The sequence below is a fragment of the Ipomoea nil genome, unplaced genomic scaffold, assembly GCF_001879475.1.
Source record: "Ipomoea nil cultivar Tokyo-kokei standard unplaced genomic scaffold, Asagao_1.1 scaffold2895, whole genome shotgun sequence".
NCBI classification, from domain to species: domain Eukaryota; kingdom Viridiplantae; phylum Streptophyta; class Magnoliopsida; order Solanales; family Convolvulaceae; genus Ipomoea; species Ipomoea nil.
In genome coordinates, this window is record NW_017619323.1 from 119,406 (window position 1) to 143,801 (window position 24,396).

Here is a 24,396-nt window from a genome sequence, read left to right on the forward strand (position 1 = left end):
TTTACTTTATCTCTCAACATAGACAACCTACAAACAACCCCCAATAATCGTAATCGCCCTGTGACGTGTGCGTTTTCCCGGGAACATAACATCCTTGCAGGGAGGGGACCTGGTCACTCTCATTACAAGTCTTGTTACAATATTCTGATTCTTTGTAACATAAAGTTGGTGCTTTGTATTAAACTTCTCGGAAGTTGACAGTTCTGTTTAATTATTCAATTCTTTTGGCAGCTTGGAGCCTTGGACTGTGCATCAACTCGATTTTACAATGGTAGAGATACTCAAGCTATTGTAAATGAAAAGCATTGTAAGCAAAAGTTACCATTTCCAAAAAGACAGGATCTGTGGCTCAGCTAAAAAAGACAGGAAATGGTGGCAGTGGTTGAGAACTGGAGTATGGATTGCCAGCACAAGATCATTTAAGGTATGGGATTTAAACTTGGCAGAAGGTGTTTTGGAATGATTTCTTTGATATTTGCTATTTTTATTCTCTGTAATAAAGTATATTGTTAGTTTCTTCTTTCTGCATTCGCAACAGTAAATAACTGCCATTAAGTATGCGGTTTATTTATAGAAGCGAAAAACAGGGCTTGACTGGAATTTACAGTGAAAAAAAGGGGCAATGCAGGCTCCTCTTAGTCCACATTTAACTTTCTAAGAATGTGCTACTTAAGACCTTTTGAATTAGGTTTCTCTTTTCACCATTTTCTGACCATTTTGAGTTGTGATGGTATTTTATGAATGTCTAACAGTTAAAATTATCACTTAAAAGCAATAAAGCATTAGGATTGCAAGCAATTCAAATCAAGGCAAACATGAGTTGGTTTGATTTGAGTGTATTCAAGCTCCATATTTGGGATCAAGTCCAATTAAAGAGAAAATTAGACATGTCAGAGCACAATTTGGAAGGTTGATTCTCTGTATAAACAAATTCTTCTTTATTAGAGGCTGTCCAAGTATATAGATTCATAATAATTTTTCAAAGAAAGTAAGTGAAGGAATAAGATGTGACCAATCAATAAATTCACTAGTAAATAGGACATCTAAACCATGATAGATGGAGTATTAGCTATACTTACGAAATTCAAAGTGGACGCAAAATTTATCTATATAACATTACAAACAACAAGTCTTGTATTATCTATAGAATAATACAACAAAGTGAACACAAAATATTAGATGAACTAAAAATAATAATACTCCGTAATAAGTAAGAAAGGCTTACAGAATCCCTAGGATAATAGCAAGAGCATACTTTTTCCTATTAGTGGATGATTATGTTGCATAAGCAAATCTATAAGACCGAGTACAGGCAGGACATTGAACTAATTAATCAACACTAAGCGGTGTCAGAATAAGGTAAGTAATAATAACAGTAAAAAGACTGCATGATGATTAATTATTTCAAACTTCCATTTTAAATTAAATTATTCCTTTTCCATCAATAATATCTAAATTTATTTCCTATATGCAAACATAATGTTTTAGGATGTTGTGTGGTGCCCAATTTAACACATAATGAGATTGGTTTCTTTTAATTCACAAGAGTTCACTTAGTCCCCATTGTGCAAAGGTTAAAACACCTAGCAGTGAACCAACACTTCAATACTTAACTAGTAGCTTATAATGCTCAAAAACACACACAAAAAAAAAAAAAATAAAATAAAATATTGTGATTTTGGAGTCTTTGAAATGGCAAATTAACATGAAACCAAAATTTATTCTGGTTCGGATGAACTTATGAAGGCTTAGGAAGAAAGATATATGCTAGACCTTTTTTTCTCTTGTTTCTGATAGGTAATTTCTAGGTATTATCTTATTTGGAACTATAAAGTAATATCCCCTAATTTGGAGGGCTGGGGTTTTTGAAGGCCTATCTTTTATATCAACAATAACTGAAAAATTATGATTGTATACCGTGGTATTTGAGAAAAGTATCTAAAACTATTAACTGCACCTACTAAAAATTGTTACTTTCGGAGTATTTTCAGATTATAGTAATTCATACTTCTGATTTAGTATATCATTAGTTGATAAAAAGTCCACTACCTCACACTTGAAGCGCGTGGCAGTGTTAAGAGGCCTATAAATACAGTCAGTGTAGAAGACTGCATTGATGAATTCATAAGGAAAACGCCCTTCTCTCGAGGTTTCTCCTTTTCCTTCATATTTCTCTTTTTTTTTTTTTTTTTTTTTTTTTTTTTTTTTTTTTTTTTTTTTTTTTTCAAAGTAAACTAATAATTTTTTTAAAAATGTTTTTCCTTTGCACCTTAGTTTTGTATGTGACTTGCTTTTTCCTGTATGATTGTCATCTGCGAATTTCCTTCATAAGGCTGAGATACTACATTCTCTGACTCTTTTTTGATTGAGGATTTCAGCACCATCATTTAGCCATTTGACATCTGGATGATGTATTGACTATAGCTTGGATGAAATTCTGTGTGTTACTTTGTTTCTCGTCCATCTCTAGTTTTTTTTTTTTTTTTTTTTTTTTTTTTTGTTTTTGTTTTCCTAGTTATGATTCTTGGCCAGGCTCTATTTTTTTAGGTTTATTGTTCACAGTGAAGAGTCTCTTTGGTTTGGTTTGGCATGCTTCATATCTTCCTACCTTTTTTTCTTGTCTTTTACTCTTTCTTGTCATTTTGGTAGATTCACGGCAGTCTCATGGTGTGAATTTCATGTGAACAGGTCTTGTCAACTAAGAACATATTTTGCCATGGATGCTGCCTATCCTGAAGTTTCTGTTGAGTTGATGAATCTTTTCCATGAAATAGACAGAAAACTTTATTCAACCCTTGTTTTTGAGCTTGAGCTTGATCCTAAGGTATCTGTGAATATAATTGCCTTATGGATTTGGTTGGAAAAGAATAAAATAAAAAATGCTGTGGATAAAGTCCTGTCATCGCCCATAAAATTGATCAATGGACTTGCTGATGAAGCTGTGTCTTGCCTTAGATGCATCACAGATGACATGTATCTGTTCTCTTCTGATGCAAGTGAGATTACGCTCACTCAAAATGTCTTGGCAAAGCAGTTGTCTCTAAAATTCTTCCATGAAAACCGGACCTGTGCATTATCTGGCATCAGAATGGTTGTGGAGACTGTTTGTGTCAAGGTATTGGACGATCTCATTCAAATGGCCATCACGAGAAACGCTGAACGACAGTTGCTCAAAACTCAAATGGTCATGATGCCACCGCCTGTTGCTGAGCCGAAGGATGCCATGATACCAAGGTTTGGAGGACTCCAAGTCACAGGTGAGTCATCTCGGTCAGTGGTGCCTCCCATGGATCCCATGACATCAAGGTTTGGGGGATTTGAAGTCACGGGTGAGTCATCTCAGTCAGTGGCGCCTCCTATAGATCCCATGATAGAAAAAAGGTTTGGAGGACTCAGATTCGCTGGTGAGTCATCTCAATCGGTGGTACCTCCCATTGATCCCATGATACAAACGTTTGGAGGATTCAGATTCGCAGGTGAATCATCTCAATCGGTGGTGCCTCCCGTTGATCCCTTGATACAAAGGTTTGGAGGACTAAGATTCGCAGGTGAGTCATCTCAATCGGTCGTGCCTCCCATTGATCCCTTGATACAAAGGTTTGGAGGACTCAGATTCGCAGGTGAATCATCTCAATCGGTGGTGCCTCCCATTGATCCCATTATACAAAGGTTTGGAGGACTGAGATTTGCAGGTGAGTCATCTCAACCGGTGGTGCCTCCCATTGATCCCAAGATCCAAAGTTTCGGAGGGCTCACGCTCACAGGTGAGTCGTCTGGATCAGCGATGCCTCCTTTGCGCATGGAGGAGCCAAAAGACAACAGGACAATGTATGCTACGTTTTCAAATGGCTATCCTGTTTCTGATTGGGAGCTTTGGATTTACTTCAACAGGATGTATGGCGACTGTGTGGAGTCCATCTCTATGCAGCAGGTGGTAGAGCCCAATGATCAGTCGATGTTTGCCCTGATTGTCTTCACCTCTCCAAGAATCGTTCACTTGATTCTCAGAGGCCTGGAGAAAGCATTTTTCACAATTCAAGGCAAGGAAGTATGGATTCGCAAGTGAATCCCGAAAGCCTAAGAACCTCTCTTGTTCTTCTCCCCAGTGTTTCCGTTTTCTAAGTCCAGTTATGTTGTTTGTTTCAGTTTGTTGTCGATGAAGCTTAGTTATGGTGTTCTTTGATTTCAGTTTGTGGTAGATGAAATCCAGTCATGTAATATAAATATATTGTACTAATGAATGCAAATCTTTCAATTTTGTTGTGAACTTGATTACTATTCTGTAATGTTTTGGCTCTTGTATTGGTTATTTTTATTTTTATTGGTATTTTTTCTTCTGATATCCATTCATTTCCTTTCCTAACAAGTTGAAGATTACTGAAATTCACCAATTTTGTGATTATGCTTAATGCAGGGAATCTCAAATGATTTAGTCAAATACATTGCATCAACCTTGCAGCAATAAATTACTATGACTAGTAAGCGATTAGTTGAAAAGTTTGAAATTATTTTTGTCAAATATATGCGTTGAAATATTAAATGCATTTATTAAAAAGTGTGCGTTACATTACGCATGCATCGATATTTGTTATATATTCGTTTTATATTTTTTTCAAATCTGAACTCAAACTAAAAAAATTGTGAGAATTTATTTTTAATTTGTTTTGGTGTGAAAGTAAATTTAGAAGTTGAAATTTTCTTTTTGAAACTTGTCTGGATAATTGTTCAAAATCAACTTAGATTTATACCCTTGATGGTAGTACCACTTTGCCCTCTCAACTTAAACATTTTGTAACATTTGAACAATAAAATACTTGACACTAAAAAAATAGTTTTCGTTGACTATTGAAATGCGAAAGGAATGAAAAAGAAGAAGAGATGGCTTCAAATATTTTCTTGACAACTATCATATCTTTTAAGATTTACATTTATTTAAGTGTAAATCTTGTCAAATTTAGCTATCACTCAGGTTTTAGATATTGTAGTTTGTTCCTTTCTTATATATGCCAAATGCCAATATATATTTATGTATTATAAATTTTTAAAAATTCAATTCTGTATAAACTAATTTGTAAATCTAAAAACATAATAAGTCTCAATTCAGGTTATACTCTTGATTTATGTCCGTTTTCCTTATAATTTTTTTTATACATTATGCTATAAGAGTTTTGCTATATAATTTTTTGGACAAAAATATCCCTACCGTTATCTTTTACCATTATTTTTACCCCAAAAGGCTGAATTCCCAACCCGACAGAGCATGTAAATCACGATAACACAAGGAATCTGCCCGCGGGCAGGGTCAAATGTCAGTGCGCACAAGGAATCTGCCCACTTTGGACATTGCTGCCGCCGAGATTCAAACCTTGGTCTCTTACCCCAAATACTGCCCACTAAACCATTGAGCTAAGCCCGCGCGGAACTTTTCCCATTATTCTTACTATTCACAACGTACACAATATCTTTATATATATATATATATATATATATATATATATATATATATATATATATATATATATAGACTTGCACTCGGGTGCGAATGGCTTGCCCAGGCGCGAAATAGGAATGGATTCTGTTCGTCCACGTGTCCAGATCTAATGGATGAGAAACACTGATTTTAAAAAAAATGCGGTGACATTTTCGTAAATAATTGAACATCGAAGTGCAAGTAAAATGTATTACAAGTGCATGTAAAATGTATTATAGGTGCAAGTAAAAATTTACACTGAGCATCAATACTTAGTTGCACTTATAGTTCTAAGTAGTTGCACCTATAGTTCTAAGTAGTTGCACACATAGGTATAAGTAGTTGCATCTAGGTGTATGAATGTTTGCGAGTAGTTTTCAGGAGTATTACTACCCGCTGAACTCAGATCAATGAATGTTAACAAGGCAAGATTACATGCACTTATAGGTGAAAGTAGGTGCACCTATAGTTATAAGTAGTTGCACCTATAGTTATAAATAGTTGCATATATAGTTATAAGCACACCCAGGTGCATGAATGGTTGCGGAAAGTGAATGCTAACAAGGCAAAATTACATGCACTTATAGGTGAAAATAGGTGCACTTATAAGAGATTTTACTTGCACTTCGATGTTCAATTATTTACGAATATGCCACCGCTTTTTTTTTAAGTTATTAGATCTGGACACGTGTCGCGCGCTGATTCGTTCGCATTTCCTTCCTGGGCACTTATTCGCACCTGAGTGCGTCCATATATATATATATATATATATATATATATATATATATATATATATATATATATATATATATATAGAGGCGGGTTCAGGTGCGTCAGTGTCTTACGGTGCGATTATTTCTTACGGTGCGGCAACACCAATAGTTCACCAAATATGCACCATCAACGTTAGGAAATACACCACACAAAACAGAGTAAACAGAGCCCTGCATCACCAAACACACACCATTAGGTGTGAGTAAAAACACCATACACTGTTCGGAAATACACCATTGGGGGTGGTGAGTTATATGGTGTGTTTTTTTGAGTCTGTGGTGTATTTTGTGATGTTTTATTACATTTCATTGGGGTGTGTTTTTATTACAATGTTGGTGCATATTGTTAACACTGTTGGTGTATTATGGAATTTGACCGCACCGCCGCACCGTAAGACCCCGCCGCATATGAGCGCTCTTCTATATATATATATATATATATATATATATATATATATATATATATATATATATATATATATATATATATATATATATTCTTCAATGATAATAATGTGTACATATGATATATTGGAATAATCTACAAATACAAATACATAATTACATGCAATACAAATACAAATACATAATTACATGCAAATACAAATATACAAATCTAATAAGAGCCAATAAAGTTAGGCCCCTAACGAGAACTAAAAAAATGTTGGTGTAATTGTTGGTTGAAATAATGGTTCATATTATTTTGATTTTAGTATTTTTATGATTTTTTCTTTACCCTCTATTATATTATTTTCTTTCCTTAAATAACCTTGCATTCCGTTAGTATAAACTTTAATAACGGAATATTCCATTAACTATTTATTATTCTTAACTTATTAATTTCTATAAGAAAGGTCTTAAGGTTCGAACCACATTCCAATCACAGTTGGCATAATTGTTAAACATATACTACAAATATATTAAAATGTGTTTAAAAAAAAAAAAAAAAGACAATATAAAACTTAACATAAACTTTGGTCAAATAATTAGCCCGACTAAATACATAGATTCTAAGTTGAACATCAAAGATTATAAATCATGAACCTTGAAAATCCTTTTCTTGCATTTTTTTTTTTTAAAAAAACAAACAAATTTAGGTTAAGTTTTTTTTTTTCTCTCGTTTAATTAATCTTTTTTTGATTAATTAGAACAAGGCTCAATATTTCAATTATGCTTTTGCCCTCACGGCCTGCTACCTTCGCCCAAGCTGCGCGGTTGGCGCAACGGGTCTCATGAGACCCACCGCGCGGCCAAGGGCCCCTGCGATTGTCGCGGGTCCAGCCACTTGTGTTTTGCAGGTTTTCGTGACTCGTAAGACTCGAGGACTTTTTCTAAAAATGTAATGTGTTACGTGTTACGTGTTACGTGTACAAAATTGTTTTCCCAACAAAAGCATGATGTATCTACTTATTTGATGTGTGTACCAACTTTGGCATTATTATAAGTGTTGAGCATGATTCCTAATTTGTGTACTCATTTGGCATGTTTTAATTGAGTTGTAAGTATATCCCGATCATGTCTAAATTGTTGATTTATGTGGTCAATAGTATGAAGTAATTTATAACTTCGTGAGTTTGAGGTTATAAGAATCCCTTGGTTATGAGTCCTTGCATATGATTCCTCATTGTTTTGACTAAACTTTATACCCCAAATGCTTATCTCATATCCCCTATTTTCCCAAACTAAATTTACTATCTAGGCGTAGTATGTCATTTGTGTGCTATAGTGTATGTACTACTACGTGAGGAAAATCTTTATATCTTAGAGGTGGTGCTCAGATTCCGGTTACTTGAAAAGAAATGTTGTAATGAGACACGGAGGAACACTCCCGGAAATGTTGTGATGAAATGAGACCCGGTGGAACACTCTCGGAAATGTTGTGATGAGACTCGGTGGAACACCACCGGAAATATAAAAGTAACCTGGTAGAAAAATCTTGGGTTTACTTTGGGGCTTGAGCTATTACTCGTTGGGCTTGGAATACTAGTTGGGGGGTGTGCACACTTAAGGTAGCGAGTCCTGTTTCCATGTTACTTATGAGATACGTGGGCGAGACGTTGATAGACCAGCAATGAGTTACTGAGCTAGGATAGGTTCTTTCACACATGGTGAAGTTCCTACCTCCCCACCGTGATGATATGATGAGATTGTGATACAATGAAATTGATGGGATGATTATGATTAATGGGAAATATGATGCCCCCTCCACTACTACTATCTCTATATATAAAATACCGTTTTCCTTGAGAGAGTGTATAATATTAATTTCATGTCTAGTATTAGTTCCACCATGTTGTTCCATTGATTCATCCATCATTGTCGAGTTTTCATGTCACTTGATTCCCAATGTTAAGCATGATATGATGTCTTATCCTCTTGCTATGATCTGGCTATTCACATTATCACATGTCACTTTGCTTACTTCTTGATTTATTAAGTCATCTGGTTTCATATCTTGCTAGTGTATAGTAAGTATATGTATATGAATTGCATAAGTGTTCGTACATAATTTACACTTGCATGTGAGCTTAGTGTCACGGACTATTTTTCTGTGACCGTGCAAAGACCCAAGTGAATGTGGAAACGGCCAACTGGGTAGCAATGCCCGTGTCAAAGTGGTATCAGAGCGGGACGTACTTATATTGTTGTGCGTTATGGTGGGATCCTCAAGGGTGAGGATTATGTGAGCACGGTTGCGCGAAAGGGGATGCGCACGTGCTGATAACGGCTCCACTTCGTTGGTCCGCAGGGGGCGGATGGATCTCGCGAGGAAAGAGGACTCGGGTGGCCGCCAGCTCAGTTGGATTACTCTTCGTGAGATGTCCTGGCGTTTGCGGCGCGTATGCAATATTTAGTATGGTGATCCTTGGGCAGAGGCAATCTCCCCCTAGCACGAGGACGTGCTAGATGTTGGGTGGGGGGGAGTGTCACAGGCTATTTTTCCATGATCATGCGAAGACCCAAGTGAATGTGGAAACGGCCCGTGTCAAAGTGACTGTCCGAGCGCTACATCCTCCCCCACCTAATTTGGTGGCGTCCTAGTCGCCTTGTATGCTTCCAAACTGTCTCGAATTGCCATAAGTCTTTCTCCGGTTCCCATGATGCTTCGGACTCGGGTAGTCCCTTCCATTTAATGAGATAATGTGTTTGAGGCAAAACTCCTCTTTTATGAACTACCCTCGATGTGTCACGGACTGTTTGTCCGTGACCGTGCGAAAACCCAAGTGAATGTGAAAATGGCCAACTGGGTAGCAATGCCATGTGGGTGAAGGGGGCGTCAATAGCGTTAAGGGTTGTTCTGCCTTAGACGCTAAGGTCTGGCCGAGTTAGGCACACCAACCCGATTAAGTTTGGGGAGCCTGTCGCTAGTCTTGGACTTGACTATGAAGGAGACCGATGCGATCGAAGGGCACAACTAGTTGGGAGCTGTTACCGCTTCCCTGTTGAGCCCATGGCAGGGCGAAACCAGATTGGCTCGTGTGTGGATAAAGGCTGATTCGCAGGGTATGAGGGGCCCCGGGATGCCGCACAGGCGCTGTGCACTGCGCCGGACTCTATGCCTGTGTCATTAGTGCCTATAAATAAGTACTAATATTGTATACATATATCTATATACTTGTGAACCTATTTGTCTTATATATATGATCATGACTGGCTTAACGTGTTATAAGTGTAAAACTACTTATTTTCCAAATCTATATCTATATCGATTTTTACAAGATAGAGTGGCTTATACTTAGCATTCGTGCTAACGGGTTATCTTTGTACACTTTTTACTTAACCCCTTTCAAGATTGACTGGTGATTGTTGACGCGTTTAGATGAAGCTAGATATAGTATAGGGTTCTGATTATAGTTCCTAGATACATTGTCAATCCTCTTAAACTTTGCCTTGATGTTAGACTTGTATACTTCAGACTACCTTTTAATGTTTTGTAGTGTGTTGACACTTAGGCCTGAGAGCCTTATGTTTTACTTTGAGTTTAGACTCTGGATGTTTGGGTTTTGTGGTCCCCTTATGAATATATGTTGATGTTATGTTGGTTACTTTTCCGTGTAGTTACTGTGTTGAGGGTGACTAAGGAGTAGCATCCCCTTTTGGTTGTATGATTGGTTAATTAGTATTTATGTTACCTCTTTCTTTTATTCCGCAATTCTACCCTTTAAGTATGATTATTACTAGGCTCATGTGTATGAAAATTGGGAGTGTTGCAGACTCCTTCGTGCATTTATGCGATGATTTGGTCAGCTTCGGTCTTAGCCAAGCATCGGAGTAGGGGTTCACCAAATGATAGCTTGAATAGCTTTCCTTCTATCATTTTGTAGGAAAGGGTCATGGCCATCACCTTGCGCGCCCTCACGGGGTCATGTGGGGTAGTTCCAGCTCCTTATATAGGATCATTTCCCTCATCCACTCGTCGGGGAATGGTAATATGGCTAAGACCTCGTCCCTTTCGATGCTAGGCGTGTCAACGTCAACTACTTGGGAAAGTCGAGAAACGTAACCCAGGTGGTCCTTCAGACCTTAGGTGACCCTGGACAGTAGGTTCGCTTCTCCGTTATTAGTCCTTGGGATATGGACCGATTCCCATCACTCGATTTTAGTCAATAATTTATGTACCACCTCCTTGTACTGCCTCATCCTATCCTCCCTAGCCTCGAACTGGTTGTTGACGTGACCCACTACCAGTCGAGAATCGGATAAGATACTTAAATTATTTACCTGGAGGGTCTCTGCGAACCTCAATCCTCCAATCAAAGCTTCATATGGCCTCGTTGTTGGAAAGGGGGAAGTTGAATCTAAAGGCCTGGTAAGCTTTGGAACCTTCCGGAGATATGAGTATGACGCCTCCTGTAACACCCCGAAATTTTGAAACTTTTAAAACTTATATGATAAAGGTAATTTCTCATAAAATCCCAAACAGAGCATTACTAATTGTAAGTGTACGGGGTGCTATGCCACATCTGAGCTGGACAACTCAGATGCACAGGCTATACTAACTAAATATCCTCAATACATCATTATGGCACGCAGGCCGAAAGGGAAGACTATCTATCTAATCCACGGTCTTCTAGCGCGCTCTGGGATCTACTCATCTGTGCCTGAAAGCCAAATATATCTGTTCAGCGAGAAATGCCGGTAACCCACTCCAACGCGTTGAAATACATTATAGATAGATATATATAGATATACGAAATCATTTTGAAGCAGGAAGATATATACTTAAGAGACACTAGTTTTAAAAACCGGGAATAGACTCAGCAATTAGGGATAAGCACATCAAACAATAATAAACAGTTAAGTAGAGATAACATCATATGGAATATGCATCTAAGGTCACAGATTGCTTCCCAATTAAAACACATCATTATTCAATCACCATTCATATCACATAATCGTTGATGGCGCCACGGGACCAATCGCATACCCCGAACATGAGGGTTAATGCTTATAACATTAACACGGCCCCGCAGCACCCTACCTCAGTACCGTGGTACTAGGGGAGTTGATCGCAACCAACCCTTTGAGAACCGCTGACGAACTCAACGTCGGACCACGATCCGACACACCGCTGACGCGCACATTCGGTGGACCGCGATCCCCTTTACAAGGGGGGACTTAGGACCCTACACATCGTTGATGCGTACAGTCGGTGGACCGTAGCGGATCAAGCCCGACACACCGCTGAGCTAAACTCAGTCGGTGGGCGAAGATCCTCGGAGACTACAGCCCTACACACCGCTGTCCCATCACTCGGTGGATCGCAGCCAGCCGTAGCCCTACACACCGCCTGATTACTCAGGTCGGTGGACTACAGCCTTCCTCGGCTTGTTGGCCCTACACACCGCCTGGCGCGTCCAGGTCGGTGGGTCATATCACCGAGGCCCATAATTGGACCTGTAGTCCAAGAAGTGAATCAGTTTGGCCTTAGCCACTTCTGAGCCTTTGCTCAGGAACAATCCATTTGGCCTTTAGCCACTTCCGAACCTTTAGTCCGGGAACAATCCATTCGGTCTTCAACCGACTTCCGAACCTTAGTCCGGGAACAATCCATTCGGCCTTCAGCCGACTTCCGAACCTTAGTCCGGGAACCACCCAATTGGCCTATAGCCAAAATGGGGGATCATGCAACACATAACACATAGGAACACGTAATAGCATATTGGGAGGAGAAAGACATATAAATAAACTTACGCGTGATCATTCACATACTAAGAATAATCCTAAGGGTTCATACAACTTCCACCTAGGTCAACGGGATACCAATTCAACTAGCATGCAATCCCTAAGACTCATTTAACCTAGGAATGGTACCCGAAATATCAAACTAGACTCAAGTACGACAAACGGGGTCCGTTGGGACACCATGGGGAGCGGGGAACATCAAACGGGAAAGCCAAAGACCCGGGGTGGGGTACGGACCAGCGTGTAGCCGGTGGGTGGAGGGCCACCCGCCGGAGAACACTGTTCCGGGCAGGCGGCTGCCCGCTGCCGGGCGGTGTTCTTCGGGCAGCGGGTAGGTGGCGGGTTCCCCTACCCCCACCTACCCCCCACTGACTCTTTTATCATATATTCGTTCCGGGAATCTTCGTGGAACCCGAAACCATGCTTAGACACTTTTAAACGCAATTTAACGATACCACGTAGGCAATTAACGGATCGAAAGCAAGGATCATGTAGAACTCATCCTATTACGACTTCTAAACATAAGCAACATCCGAACATGAAAATTCCCTCCCAAATATATCAAGAACATCCCAACACAAACTCCCAATCCAACCTAGGGCTCTAATCCCACCCAAATCATCAAAATCATATTTTATCTTTAACGTCAAGAAATATCAAGATTCGTCAAGAATCATCATATCAAAATTAAGAACTTCTTTTCAACATCAAGATCATCAAGATTATCAAGAATACACATAAATCATCTTATCAATCATCAAGAATATATCACAAATAGCATAGGGAAATTAATCAAGACACAAGCATATAGGAGGAGGCCAAGAAAGGAGATTATAGCGAAGAAAATAGGTTTTGTTGAGACATGGGCTACCTCTTAGCCTTAATTATTTTCCTTGCCTATGAAGGGTCTTTCTTTAAGATTCTTCCTTTCTTGATTTCTCCTAGGGGAGTTCTTAGAACTTCTTGTGTGGTGAGAGATTATTGTGGTGTAAGATCTAGGTGCCTCCTATGTCCCTATTTATATATTTTAGAAGTCCTAATTAGGGTCTAAGTGGTATGGGTTTGTTACTTTTATTTCCTATAGAACTAAGGAATTGGTTTTAGGGATAGGGTCCATGGCTTATGGTGGGCCCTTCCTAATTAATTAATGCAATTTAATTCTTTTCTTCTTGGATAAATAATTAAATGGTTAGGGATCGTAAAACGGGGTGTTACACCCCCTCCACATCCTTTCTTGCTCTAGGCCTCGTTAGTATACATTTCCCACTCCCTCCGGGTTTCATTTGGTTGTATTTCCTCTTGGCTCTCCGGGATGGTACACTCTACTATGAAATCGGCTAGAGCCTAACCCTTGATCGCTATCTAGGGTCGATATTCCAGGCTGTACTAGGTGAGTTCCACCGCCAACTTCACCATGCAGCCTGATGATACTGGATTTCTCAAGATGGAATTCAGGGGTTGATCGATCAGAACCACCACACGGTGTGTTTGGAAGTAATACGCCAGCTTCTGGATCGTTCAGATGAGGGCATACACAGTCTTCTCTAAGGGGGTGTACCTCAATTCTACGTCATGCAAAGCTTTACTGACATAGTAGATGGGCTTTTGAATTCTGGCATCCTCACTGAGTAACACCGAGCTGATAGCTGCAGGTGCTACCCGCAAATACACGTACAGAGTTTTCCCTTTCTCAGGTTTGGATAGGACAGGAGCCGAAGCCAGGTATGCCTTGAACTGCTCAAAGGCTTCTTGACACTCAGGGGTAAACGTAAAGCCGTTTCTCTGTCTCATCACCTGAAAGAATGGTAGAGATTTCTTCGCCAACTTAGACATAAACCTACTCAGGGCGGCCAACCACCAATTAAGCCTCTGAACGTCTTTAATCGAGATAGGATGATGCATCTTCAAGATATTCTGCGTCTTTTCGGGATTGACTTCTATCCCTCTGTGGGTGACCATGAAACCTAGGAATTTCCCCCTTTCCCCGCAAATGCGCATTTTTTCGAGTTCAAGCGCAAATTCCTTCATTTCATAACCTCGAAGCATTGGGATAGGTAATCAGGGTGGGTTTCGACTTCCTTACTCTTTACCAAAAATGTCGTCTACATACGCCTTCGTACTATTCCCCAGGAGGTCCTTGAATATTTCTGCCGCCATGCGGGTAAAGGTGGCGCCCGAATTCTTCAGACCGAACGCCATGACCCGGTAGTAGTATATTCCATCGGGGGTAATGAATGTCGTTTTCTCTTCATCCTCTTCGGCCATGAAAACTTGGTGGTATTCTTTAAAAGCATCCATGAAGCTTAGCAATTCACATCCGAATGTCTCGCGTCGGTGTGAGGTAATGGGAAGGGGTCCAAGGGGCAGGCCTTATTTAAATCCGTATAGTCCACGCACATGCACTATGTTGGCGGCTTCGAGGCTAGTACCACATTGGCCAGCCACTCTGGATACATCGCCTTCTATATGTGGCCTATCGTTAGCAGTGTGTCCACTGGCATCACAAATGCCTTCTCTCGGCTGATAGGTCTCGTCTTTTCTGCTTAACCTGCTTAAAGCTGGGGTCCACCGCAAGCTTATGCATGATTATAGATCTGTCTATTCCTGGCATGTCTTCGGGCCCCCAGGCAAATACCACAGAGTATCTTTTCAGGACCGCTATGATATGTTCTCGTAATTCGGGGGCGAGCCCTAGTGCTTATCCTAACACACCTGTCTGGCCGAGCTGGGTCCAGAGGCACCTCCTCCAACTCCACGACAGGCTTAGGTCCAGCCTTCTTCTGCGTCTCAGGCTCATTTTCTATCGTGTGAACGGGTAATTAGTCCGTTAGATCTTCTCACAGGCCATTTCATAGCACCTCCGGGCTAGGTGCTGACTGCCTCTTACCACCTCGACCCCCTTTGGCGTGTGAAATTTTAAACATAGGTGCTCCATTGAGATGAGCCCACCCAAACCCGACAACCCGGGCCTTCCTAGGATAAGGTTATGGGCACATACCAACTTGACAACCATGAATTCCATACTGACTTTCTTAACGTGCGGGGGAATGTCGACCTCCACGGGCAACACTATCGACCCCTCAGTCTCCACTGTATCCTCGGTGAAACCTGCCAAAGGGGTCCTTATTAGCTTGAGTTGGTCCTCGCAGGGTCCTAACTATAAGAACACATCGTGATACATCACATTGACACTATTTTCCGTGTCCACTAGCACCCTTTTGACCAAGACCATGTTGACCACCATCAAAATAACAAGGGCGTCCTTAGGGATAGCTGTTCTTGCCAGGAAGTCTTTGTTCGAAAACCAGATAGGGTCTTGAGGGGGCTTCTTCGAGTGGGGCTGGTCATCCACCACCCACACATATTTACTGGCATTTTCCCTCGAGGTTCCTCCCCCAAAGATTATATTGATCATTAGGCACTTACCTGGATTCCTTGCCTCGGTGTTTGGTTTTTCCGTTGCTTCTATAGGGGGATGGGAGTGTTCAGCCGTGTCCCTCTAAGCATTCCTCCTTGCCATCCGGTCCAAGTCTATGAAGTCCCCTAGCTTGCCAGTCTGTATGAGAGCCTCTATCTCCTTCCTCCATGCTTGACAATCATTAGTGTCATGGTCATGGCGGCGGTGAAATCTACAGTACTTAGTCATGTCGGCACCCGGCGGGTCCATGCACGGGCCGAACGTTCTCACCATCTGGCATTCTTCGGCATACGCGAGGATATCACTCAGAGGGGCAGTGAGCGGGGTAAAAGGCGTTAAAGGTTGCATCCTCGCCGTAGGGGGCGGAGGCGCCCACGGTGGGGGTGCTCATGGGCCTCCGCTAGTAGGTAGACGTTTTCCTCCCAGGCCGACTCTCCTACCCTCTGAATTTCTGAGTGGGTGGGTGGTGCCCCATTTGGGCTTAGGCGGCTCTTCAATTCACGGCCTTTTGTTACCCCGCCTCCTCCAAACATTTCAAGCTGTTAGCCTCCTCTGCCTCGGCATATCGATCTGCCTTCAACATCAAGGCGGTGTACATCCTCGGGGGTTTTGCGTTGTAGGGTCTTGTATAACTCTCCCGCATGGAGCTCTACGATGAACATGACACTTGCCTACCGATCGTCCATATCCTCAACCTCGGCCTCTTCCGCTCTCCACCGCACAAGGAACTCAGTGAGGGTCTCGTCCCTCCCCTGCCTAATACTGGCAAGATGCGTGAAATGCTTCATGCCCTTACTCCCTCTCAGGAAATAGGTGAGGAACCGAATGGTCAAATCCTAGAAAGAGTTTATCGAGATACCCTTTAAGTTCGTAAACCATCACTGCGCACCTCTCGATAGCGTGGAGAAGAATGCGCGACACATAAGAGCCTCGGAGAATCCCATTAGCATCATGGCAGCTTGGTAAGCCACATGGTCTTTGGGATCTCCCACCACATTGTATCGCTTAACGTTGGGGGTCTTGAAGTTGGGATGGAGGGGTTCATTCATGATTTCGAGGGTGAAGGGCGGGGTGATTGTTATTCTGGGTACCACGGGATCGGTACCATGCTCCTTCCACAGTATCAACTCCTCTATCTTGGCGTTCACCCTATCGATCCAGTCCTCCTGGGGGTTGGTCTAGCGGGTGCGTGCCCATCTTTCCAACGGACGATATGCACTCTCCCCCTCGGCCTCCCCCAGCCTTGCTTCAGCGTTACTCCCCGGGGGGCCCTGATCCCGAGGTATCACAAGTGCCCTTCCCCCCGTTTCCGAGAGAGTCTGGCCTAAGGCTCAAATGCGAGGGGAACTGCTCACCAGCTTGGATAACATTCGCCCTCTCATTGCCCTCTAGTATCCCTCCTTCTCTACCCGGGGAAACCAAGTTCTCTCCTCCCGCATAAACCAAGGCTGGTGCCTCGTCTACATCGCGCTCAGTATTGCGCCCCACCTCACTACGGTGGATGGGCAAGTGCTCGACGTACCTCTGAATTTCGCTCAGACAAATAGAGATTACAAACACGTGCTAATCATAGCGATTCCCACGGACGACGCTAATGATGATTTTATCGGGACCGGGTCCACCATAAACAGGGTATATAGGTACAGAATGGGGGGTATGCAAAGAATAACTTTATTACCCAGAGCGCTAGGCCCAAAACAAAACATCCAAAAGCTAAGACCAAGGCCGAGAAGATGGGCTATAGCTAAATATGCTACTGACAAGAATTAAACCCAGACAAGGGGTTGAGAACATAAGATCAAGACCACTAGACCGCAATGTTTGTAGTATTCCGACATATCCTTGATAGGGAGCCAAACACCCTATTTATACCCTGACCCCCCACATCTTGCACCCTCCACGTGTACATTCCCAAACTAACTCCATTCGGAGGCTTCCACGTTCGCCATGCACTCCCATGCAACACCTCCCCATCCCCTCACACCACACCCCCTGAAAGGGGGAGGCGCACAATTGGCGCAAGGCCGTGCAGCCTGTGCGCTGGCCATGCCTAGGCCAGCAGATGCCAATAACCCACCCGCCAGGGCCCCATGCTCGACGGCGACTGCTGCGACAGACCAGCAGCGGGGGGGGGGGGGGGGGGGGGCGACCCCAGCGCGAGCCCGTACTGGTGATGCGCTGTTCACGCCACTGGGCGCGTTGGCCGCGTTGGACGCGCGCGCCTACCCAGCCCGGCCCCCACCGTCGCCAACGGTACCCCAGCTGGACCATCTTCCTCCCCTAGCCCCCTTTGGCCCATGTTAATCCTCTGCGTCCCTTTACCTCGGCCCAATACCGCGAGCCAAACAAACCTTGAGCCCATATCCTATATCCACATCATTAACATTGAGTATTAATATTGGACATATATTTTTGTGCATCACTCATATAAAATACTAGTTGTATTTTGTGTGTCAATATATTTATTGTTAAGTTACATAAAAGGAAGTGAATTAACAGAGTAAGGACGCTAGAAGCAAAATAGAGATTGGAGAGCTCATTAGAAGCATCTCACATTTACTTCATAATATTTTTCACAATTTGTTCAATTAAACACACACTTAGAATCATAAATTCGATAATTTTACATAGAGATTAGATAACTCATAAAAATTTAAAGAGTTTTTACCCAAAATGGTCCCTCGACTATAGCTCATTCTCAATTTTGCATTTCGACTTTCAATTGCACCCAATGTGGTCCCTTGACTTTTAAAAATTATCCCGAATTGATCCTCCGTTACCTTTTGCGTTAACTGAGCGTTAAAATTTGGGGTATTTCCGTCAATTCAACCTAGTTTGACCATTTTGTTCATTAACGTGATTAATGGAGTTTTGACTTCTTGGAGGAAACCCAGTTTGACCATTTTTTTCATCAATTGCACCCAATGTTTTGTTCATCAATTTGAAGCTTAATGCTTATGCCTCTACGAACCCCACCAATTCGAAGCTTATGCCTCTAGCAGCGTAATTACGATAACAGCGGTGGTGGTTTAGGATGGAGACGGAGGCCTAGCGATTGAAGGCGAGGGAGTGGCAGTGGTAGCACTGGTCACCGAAGCTGGAGGAGCGGCGGCGACAGCGCTGGTCACAGGAGCTAGAGAAGCGGCGGACAACAGTAGAGACTCAAGTTTTAAAAGTTTATTTATGAGCAGTAACTAAAGAATACAGTTGTTTCCACAGATCTTTCACCACTACACAAGTATACAACCCCCCACGCATCAACTTAAAGAAGAAATAGATAGTAAAAAATTGTACTTTTGACTTTCTTTGTTCATGCTATTTCTAAATTTGCATAAACAGTTGAAGAAAACATACACTAAAGATTTGTCAATGTAAACACAATTAAGTAGCAACCTCTTGGTGTTCAAAAAATAAAAAAGTAGCAACCTCTTGGTGTTCAAAAAATAAAAAAGTAGCAACCTCTTGCAACAATCATATATGTGCAAAACAGAAAAGAGTATCCTAAGTAGTACTACTACTACTATACAAGCTGAGTAACATATCTTATGTACAAATAAAAATAAGTTGATACAGAACCTGCAAATGTCACCAAGTACCGAAGCTGCTCCCAACGTGCTCCTGGGTGTTAAAGTTAAGACGGTCTTTCATGATATCCTTGGATGGGTAAGGGGGAAAGCATAGGCGGTAAAACTGGACGGAGCCGGTTTCTTTCGGCGTGGAAGTCTGCAGATGATCCCGGCAGGGAAGAGTATGGGTGAGATTGGATCTGAAAGGGGTGCTGATCGTTAGGTGGAGCGGCATTCCAAAAATGACTCCAAACATCAACTCCTGTAACTACTCCGACAACGACGATGAAGTCACGATGTCGTAGGACACGGGACTCCTTCCCCAACGACGATTGCGACCAGTACGGTCATTGTGAGCCGTTCTGCGTTTGCGAGCACTCAAATGCCGGAAGTGAACACTGAACAGAGACATTGATTTGAAGGGATGTGAGGAGCTCTATGTGAACAACTGATCGTGCACGAGAGAGAAAGCTAAGCAACATAAACCACAAAACACAACGAAATGACCAAAATCCCCAAAACTTAACGCCTGGTTAATTGAAAAGGTAACGGAAGACCAATTTGGGATAATTTTTAAAAGTCAAGGGACCACATTGGGTGCAAGTAAAAGTCAGAATGCAAAATTGAGAATGAGCGATAGTCGAGGGACCATTTTGGGGAAAAACTCAAATTTAAATATGTTTTCTCAAGTACAAAGTACTATTAGATAATGTACACCATTCTTAGTTTTGAAATACTTTTACATTACTCTTTAAACCATTATTTAAACTCTCTTTAGGAAAAGAGTACACCATAAGTTGCAAAACATGCATGTTGATTTGATCATTTTAGAAATATACCCAACAACTGAACTTTTTTATGGAACATATAATTTAGCTACACAAAAACAATATATAAAATGTGTTCTTATATCAATATTATTTCAATTTATTGTTATTCCCTTACGAGTTTAATAATAAAGTATTTTAGCGCTCAAATTTTGAGCACTATATTTTGTCCCTTTTTTATGTGGACATGTCAATATATATTTATTTACTGTAACTATTTTTTAAAAAATGTTAAATTCAACGTAAATTAATTTATTAATTGCACTATAGAATTTTACTTATAATTGTATTGACATTGAGGTACAATATTTAGGTGCCTTAGACTTGAATTTCATAGAGAGTAGTTTAAATTTGGGATAAAGGTTAGATAGGGCAATGAATTTTTAAAAAAACATACAATTGAGTAACTGAATTAAAAAAAAAAAGTTTTAAATAGACCATTGAACTTGAAGAAAAAGTACAATTCAACCCATTCTATCTCTTATTGCAGGGAACCATAAGATAATTGCTAAGTTCAATGCGAAGTTATTGTTGTTGTTTTTGTTTTTGTTAGAGCAAAATTCACTTTTAGTCATTGGCTATTGTGGCTTTGCTACATTAATCATATTCTTTTAATTTTATCCATTGCTGGAAATTATGAAATTTCTGACCACTTGAAGGTGATCTTAAATCAAGTCGAAAGCCTTGTTCCGACCACTTTTGGTATACAGAAAAACCTTTGTTGCTATTTTCGACCACTTTTTGCTTTCGACTTGATTTAAGATCACTTTCAGGTGGTAAAAAATTCTATAATTTCCAGCAGTGATCACTGATGTGGTTAATACGGTCGTTCCCACGAATACATATGAGTACTAGATCGGATCGTAGATGGATCCTTGATTTTCCTGCTTGTTGGTTTAAGGAATTGAGCTCGAGAAAAGGTGACAGTGGGTCAGAGTGTCCCAAGAAGATAATAGTTATGTGGAAAATGCCAAAAGCACCCCCCCCCCCCCCCTCTTGCATTTAATGCGGTATTTATAGGAAAATAGAGGGAACACATGCCGAAGGTTCGGCATGCGCAACACGTGTTTCCCATGCACAGGGGAATATCGAAGGCTCCGCTGATTCTCCCATGTGTACTAAGGTTCCTGACGCCTTCGTTACCTGCCGCGATCGGGTTTGGCTAAGGGAATGAGGTTCCGTTTTCTAAGTGGAGAAGGTCGGGCGTTTCATCCTGACCTAAGATAGTCAGGGTGTCCCTGAAGGTGGGAAAATATTGCTATTAACTAAGCCCTTGCCCGGTCCTTTACAGTAAGTCAGGTCGGTTACTCTACGGTCGGTAAATGCTCGGGAATAATTCCTCTCGACGGTCTGCCCGAGTACCGATTAGGTATGTGATATGTATAGGTAACGAGGCCGGGTAATATTATATTCCCTATCAATAACATTATATCATTGACTTTTGTTTGGTTGACACAATTAGTCCATTGTTTAAAATTTTGTCAATTCACCATTAAATAAAGAATGTTAACACGTAATTTTATCATTTAAGCATCTTGCCTCAACATGTAATTTCTCTCCCTCTCTTTTAAACTTTTTAAATTGAACAATTAAATTACATATTAACCATATTTATTATAAATGGTGTAATAGCAAAATTTTAAAAGGACAATTGTGCCAAACAAATATAAATCAAGGATGCAATGTGACAAAATTAAAAGAACAAGACTAAATGTGTCAATGCCACAATAGTTAAGAACTAAAAGATGAATTTGCTCGTATTGTTGTTGTGGTTGTTAATAATAATAATAATAATAATAATAATAATAGTAATAATAATAATAGTAATAATAATAGTAATAATAATAATAATAATTTGGATAAGGCAACCGCAAATCATTGTTGTGACAACTAATGCAATATTGTTAATAGTGGTGGTGTTAAGGTTTAAGTATTAAAATATCATAAAAAGTACAAAATACTGTAATATCTAATAAATTATAATGTTAAATGTACAAATATAAATATGACGTGGCAAATGATACGGAGTTAACAAGTAAAAAATAGTAGGGCTTAGATGAATGATTCTATTAAGGTCGGATGTTTAATTGAATTTTTTAAAAGTTTAAGGGATTAATTGATAGTATTTCATTAATATTTAGAGAGACTATTTAACCCTTTTTCAAATAATAATAATTTTTTCTCTATAAATCTTTAAACGCTTTTCAAGATTATTTGTATGGTATTTTTTTTTATATCAGAGCTGAGGGGGACATCCAAAGAAAACAAAAAAGTCTCACGCCCCCGAAGGGGGAGCTTGGGAAATGCGCCGCATTGAGGATGCTCCAATCTTATCAAGTGCAATCATACAAAGAAGCGTCGGTGGTGGTTCCTCAAGGATGTGGAACCCCTGTTGTTCCAAAGTTGCCATGGAAGCCAGTCTGTCTGCCAGCTTATTCTGCTCTCTGTAAACATGCTCAAATCTGACCTCAGAAAAAGTCGCCGCTTCTTTCAAACACAGCCTGCCAATGTTATGGTTTTGTCCCTGCCAATCTCTTCCCTGCAACTTCTCGATTGTGGCCTTTGAATCACACTCGATGATAATCTTGGTAGCCCCGTCGTTCTTCGCCATGCATAGACTATGCAGGACACCCCATGTTTCCGCAGCCTCTATTGAGCATCTTCCTATTCTGCACGTATAGCCACATAACCAGTCTCCAAATTCATCCCGAAGGACACCGCCGCAGCCTGCCACACCATTGGCTCTACAGCTCCCATCCACGTTAAGTTTCACCCAACCTCTTGTCGGTTTCCCCCAAGCCAGCTTAGCTTCCACAACCGGGTTTTTCCTGCTTAGAGGTCTTCGGTTCTTCGCGAAAGCTCCAGATACCTCAGCATCATATTTATGTAACCATTCCAATTTCTTGGCTTTTGGGATTGTTTGATGTTTGAACACCTCGTCATTCCGCCAACGCCAAATCCACCACATCCTAACGGCGAACCGTTCAGGCCAACCTTCTTCAAAACCTTGTCTCGCGTCACCCTGTATGTTTGCCGCAAACCATTCCTGCCAGCTTAGGTATCGCAGCTTTTCCATGGTACGCCAATGGAGGGATTCATTCCAAATTTGTCGCGCAGCTCTGCAATCTCTAAAAAGATGATTAAGATCCTCATGCTGGCTGCACACATAAAACAAAAATCATTAATGGTGAGGTGGCGCCTGGCGCGTTCCACATTCGTAAGAATTTTCTCTAGTTTTACGAGCCACAAAAACATCGAAACTCTTGTCGATACCTGAAGAGCCCAAACTCTCTTCCAATCCTTGTCAGCGTGGTCTTCAGTCGCATTGGTGATGAGGGCATACGCAAACTTAACCGAGAATTGCCCCCGGCTGTCAGGACCCCAGCCCCATTCATCCTGGACGCCAGCCTCCGTCAACCTGTAACCTACGAGACGCTCTATAGCCTCCTGAGGCAGAACATGCATTAGCTTTTCCCATTTCCAGCCTCGGTTATGATCCCAATATGAGTCTACCATCGCGTAAAGCTCGGGAAGGCTCAGAGGATATTTGAGTTGATCGTAAAGCGGCCTAAGTGTAAGCCATTTGTCCATCCAAAATTGAGTTGCACTTCCGTCGCGAACTATGTGTGTGAGACCCTCCTCCAAGAAAGCCTTCGCCTCATTAATGCCCTTCCAAACGTTTGACGTTTTCCTTCTGCTTGTTACATTTGCCATACGGCCATACTTGGAAGTCAGAACTTGCGCCCAAAGAGCATGTGGCTCCGTGTGGATCCTCCACCCCAGTTTAACCATGCAGGCGGTGTTCATGTCATGCAGACGTTTAAGCCCTAGCCCGCCCGCCTCTTTTGCCTTGGTCACCACTTCCCAACTAGCAAGACTCATCTTATCGCCTCTGGTCTGGTCGTTTTTGCCCCAAATGAAGCGTTTGTTCTCTTCTCGATCTCCGTGCAAATACCTTTTGGGAGGGCTGCAGTTTGCATTGTATAGACAGGGATAGCATTTAAAACGGACTTCGCCAGAGTAACTCTCCCTGCTAAAGACAAGGTTTTGGATTTCCACCCCTCAAGACGGCCCGCAATGCGCTCAAGGAAACCTGCATACGTATTGCAGGTTACCCGCCCATTGATGGACGGCACACCAAGATACCGCCCCAGGT

At 41.4% G+C, this 24,396-nt stretch overlaps 1 protein-coding gene and 1 long non-coding RNA gene across 3 annotated transcripts; one reads left to right on the top strand and one right to left on the bottom strand.

Moving 5' to 3' along the window:
- The first annotated feature begins 2,694 nt into the window (after nucleotides 1–2,694).
- LOC109160696 lies at nucleotides 2,695–4,286 on the top strand. Of its 2 annotated transcripts, none has more exons than XM_019308970.1 (2): nucleotides 2,695–3,525; nucleotides 3,742–4,286. In XM_019308970.1, the coding sequence occupies exons 1-2, from the start codon at nucleotides 2,717–2,719 to the stop codon at nucleotides 4,064–4,066; spliced, it is 1,134 nt and encodes a 377-aa protein (XP_019164515.1). In that variant the 5' UTR covers nucleotides 2,695–2,716; the 3' UTR covers nucleotides 4,067–4,286. The 2 variants fall into 2 exon arrangements, with proteins under 2 accessions (XP_019164515.1, XP_019164514.1); XM_019308969.1 differs by having other exon boundaries at nucleotides 2,695–3,234; nucleotides 3,382–4,286.
- A 14,823-nt stretch (nucleotides 4,287–19,109) lies between these two features.
- LOC109160697 lies at nucleotides 19,110–19,344 on the bottom strand. Its single transcript, XR_002050813.1, has 2 exons — nucleotides 19,307–19,344; nucleotides 19,110–19,240 (listed from the first exon to the last, which is right to left on the bottom strand). It is a non-coding gene; the product is annotated as an uncharacterized LOC109160697 (long non-coding RNA).
- Between the last annotated feature and the right edge of the window lie 5,052 nt (nucleotides 19,345–24,396).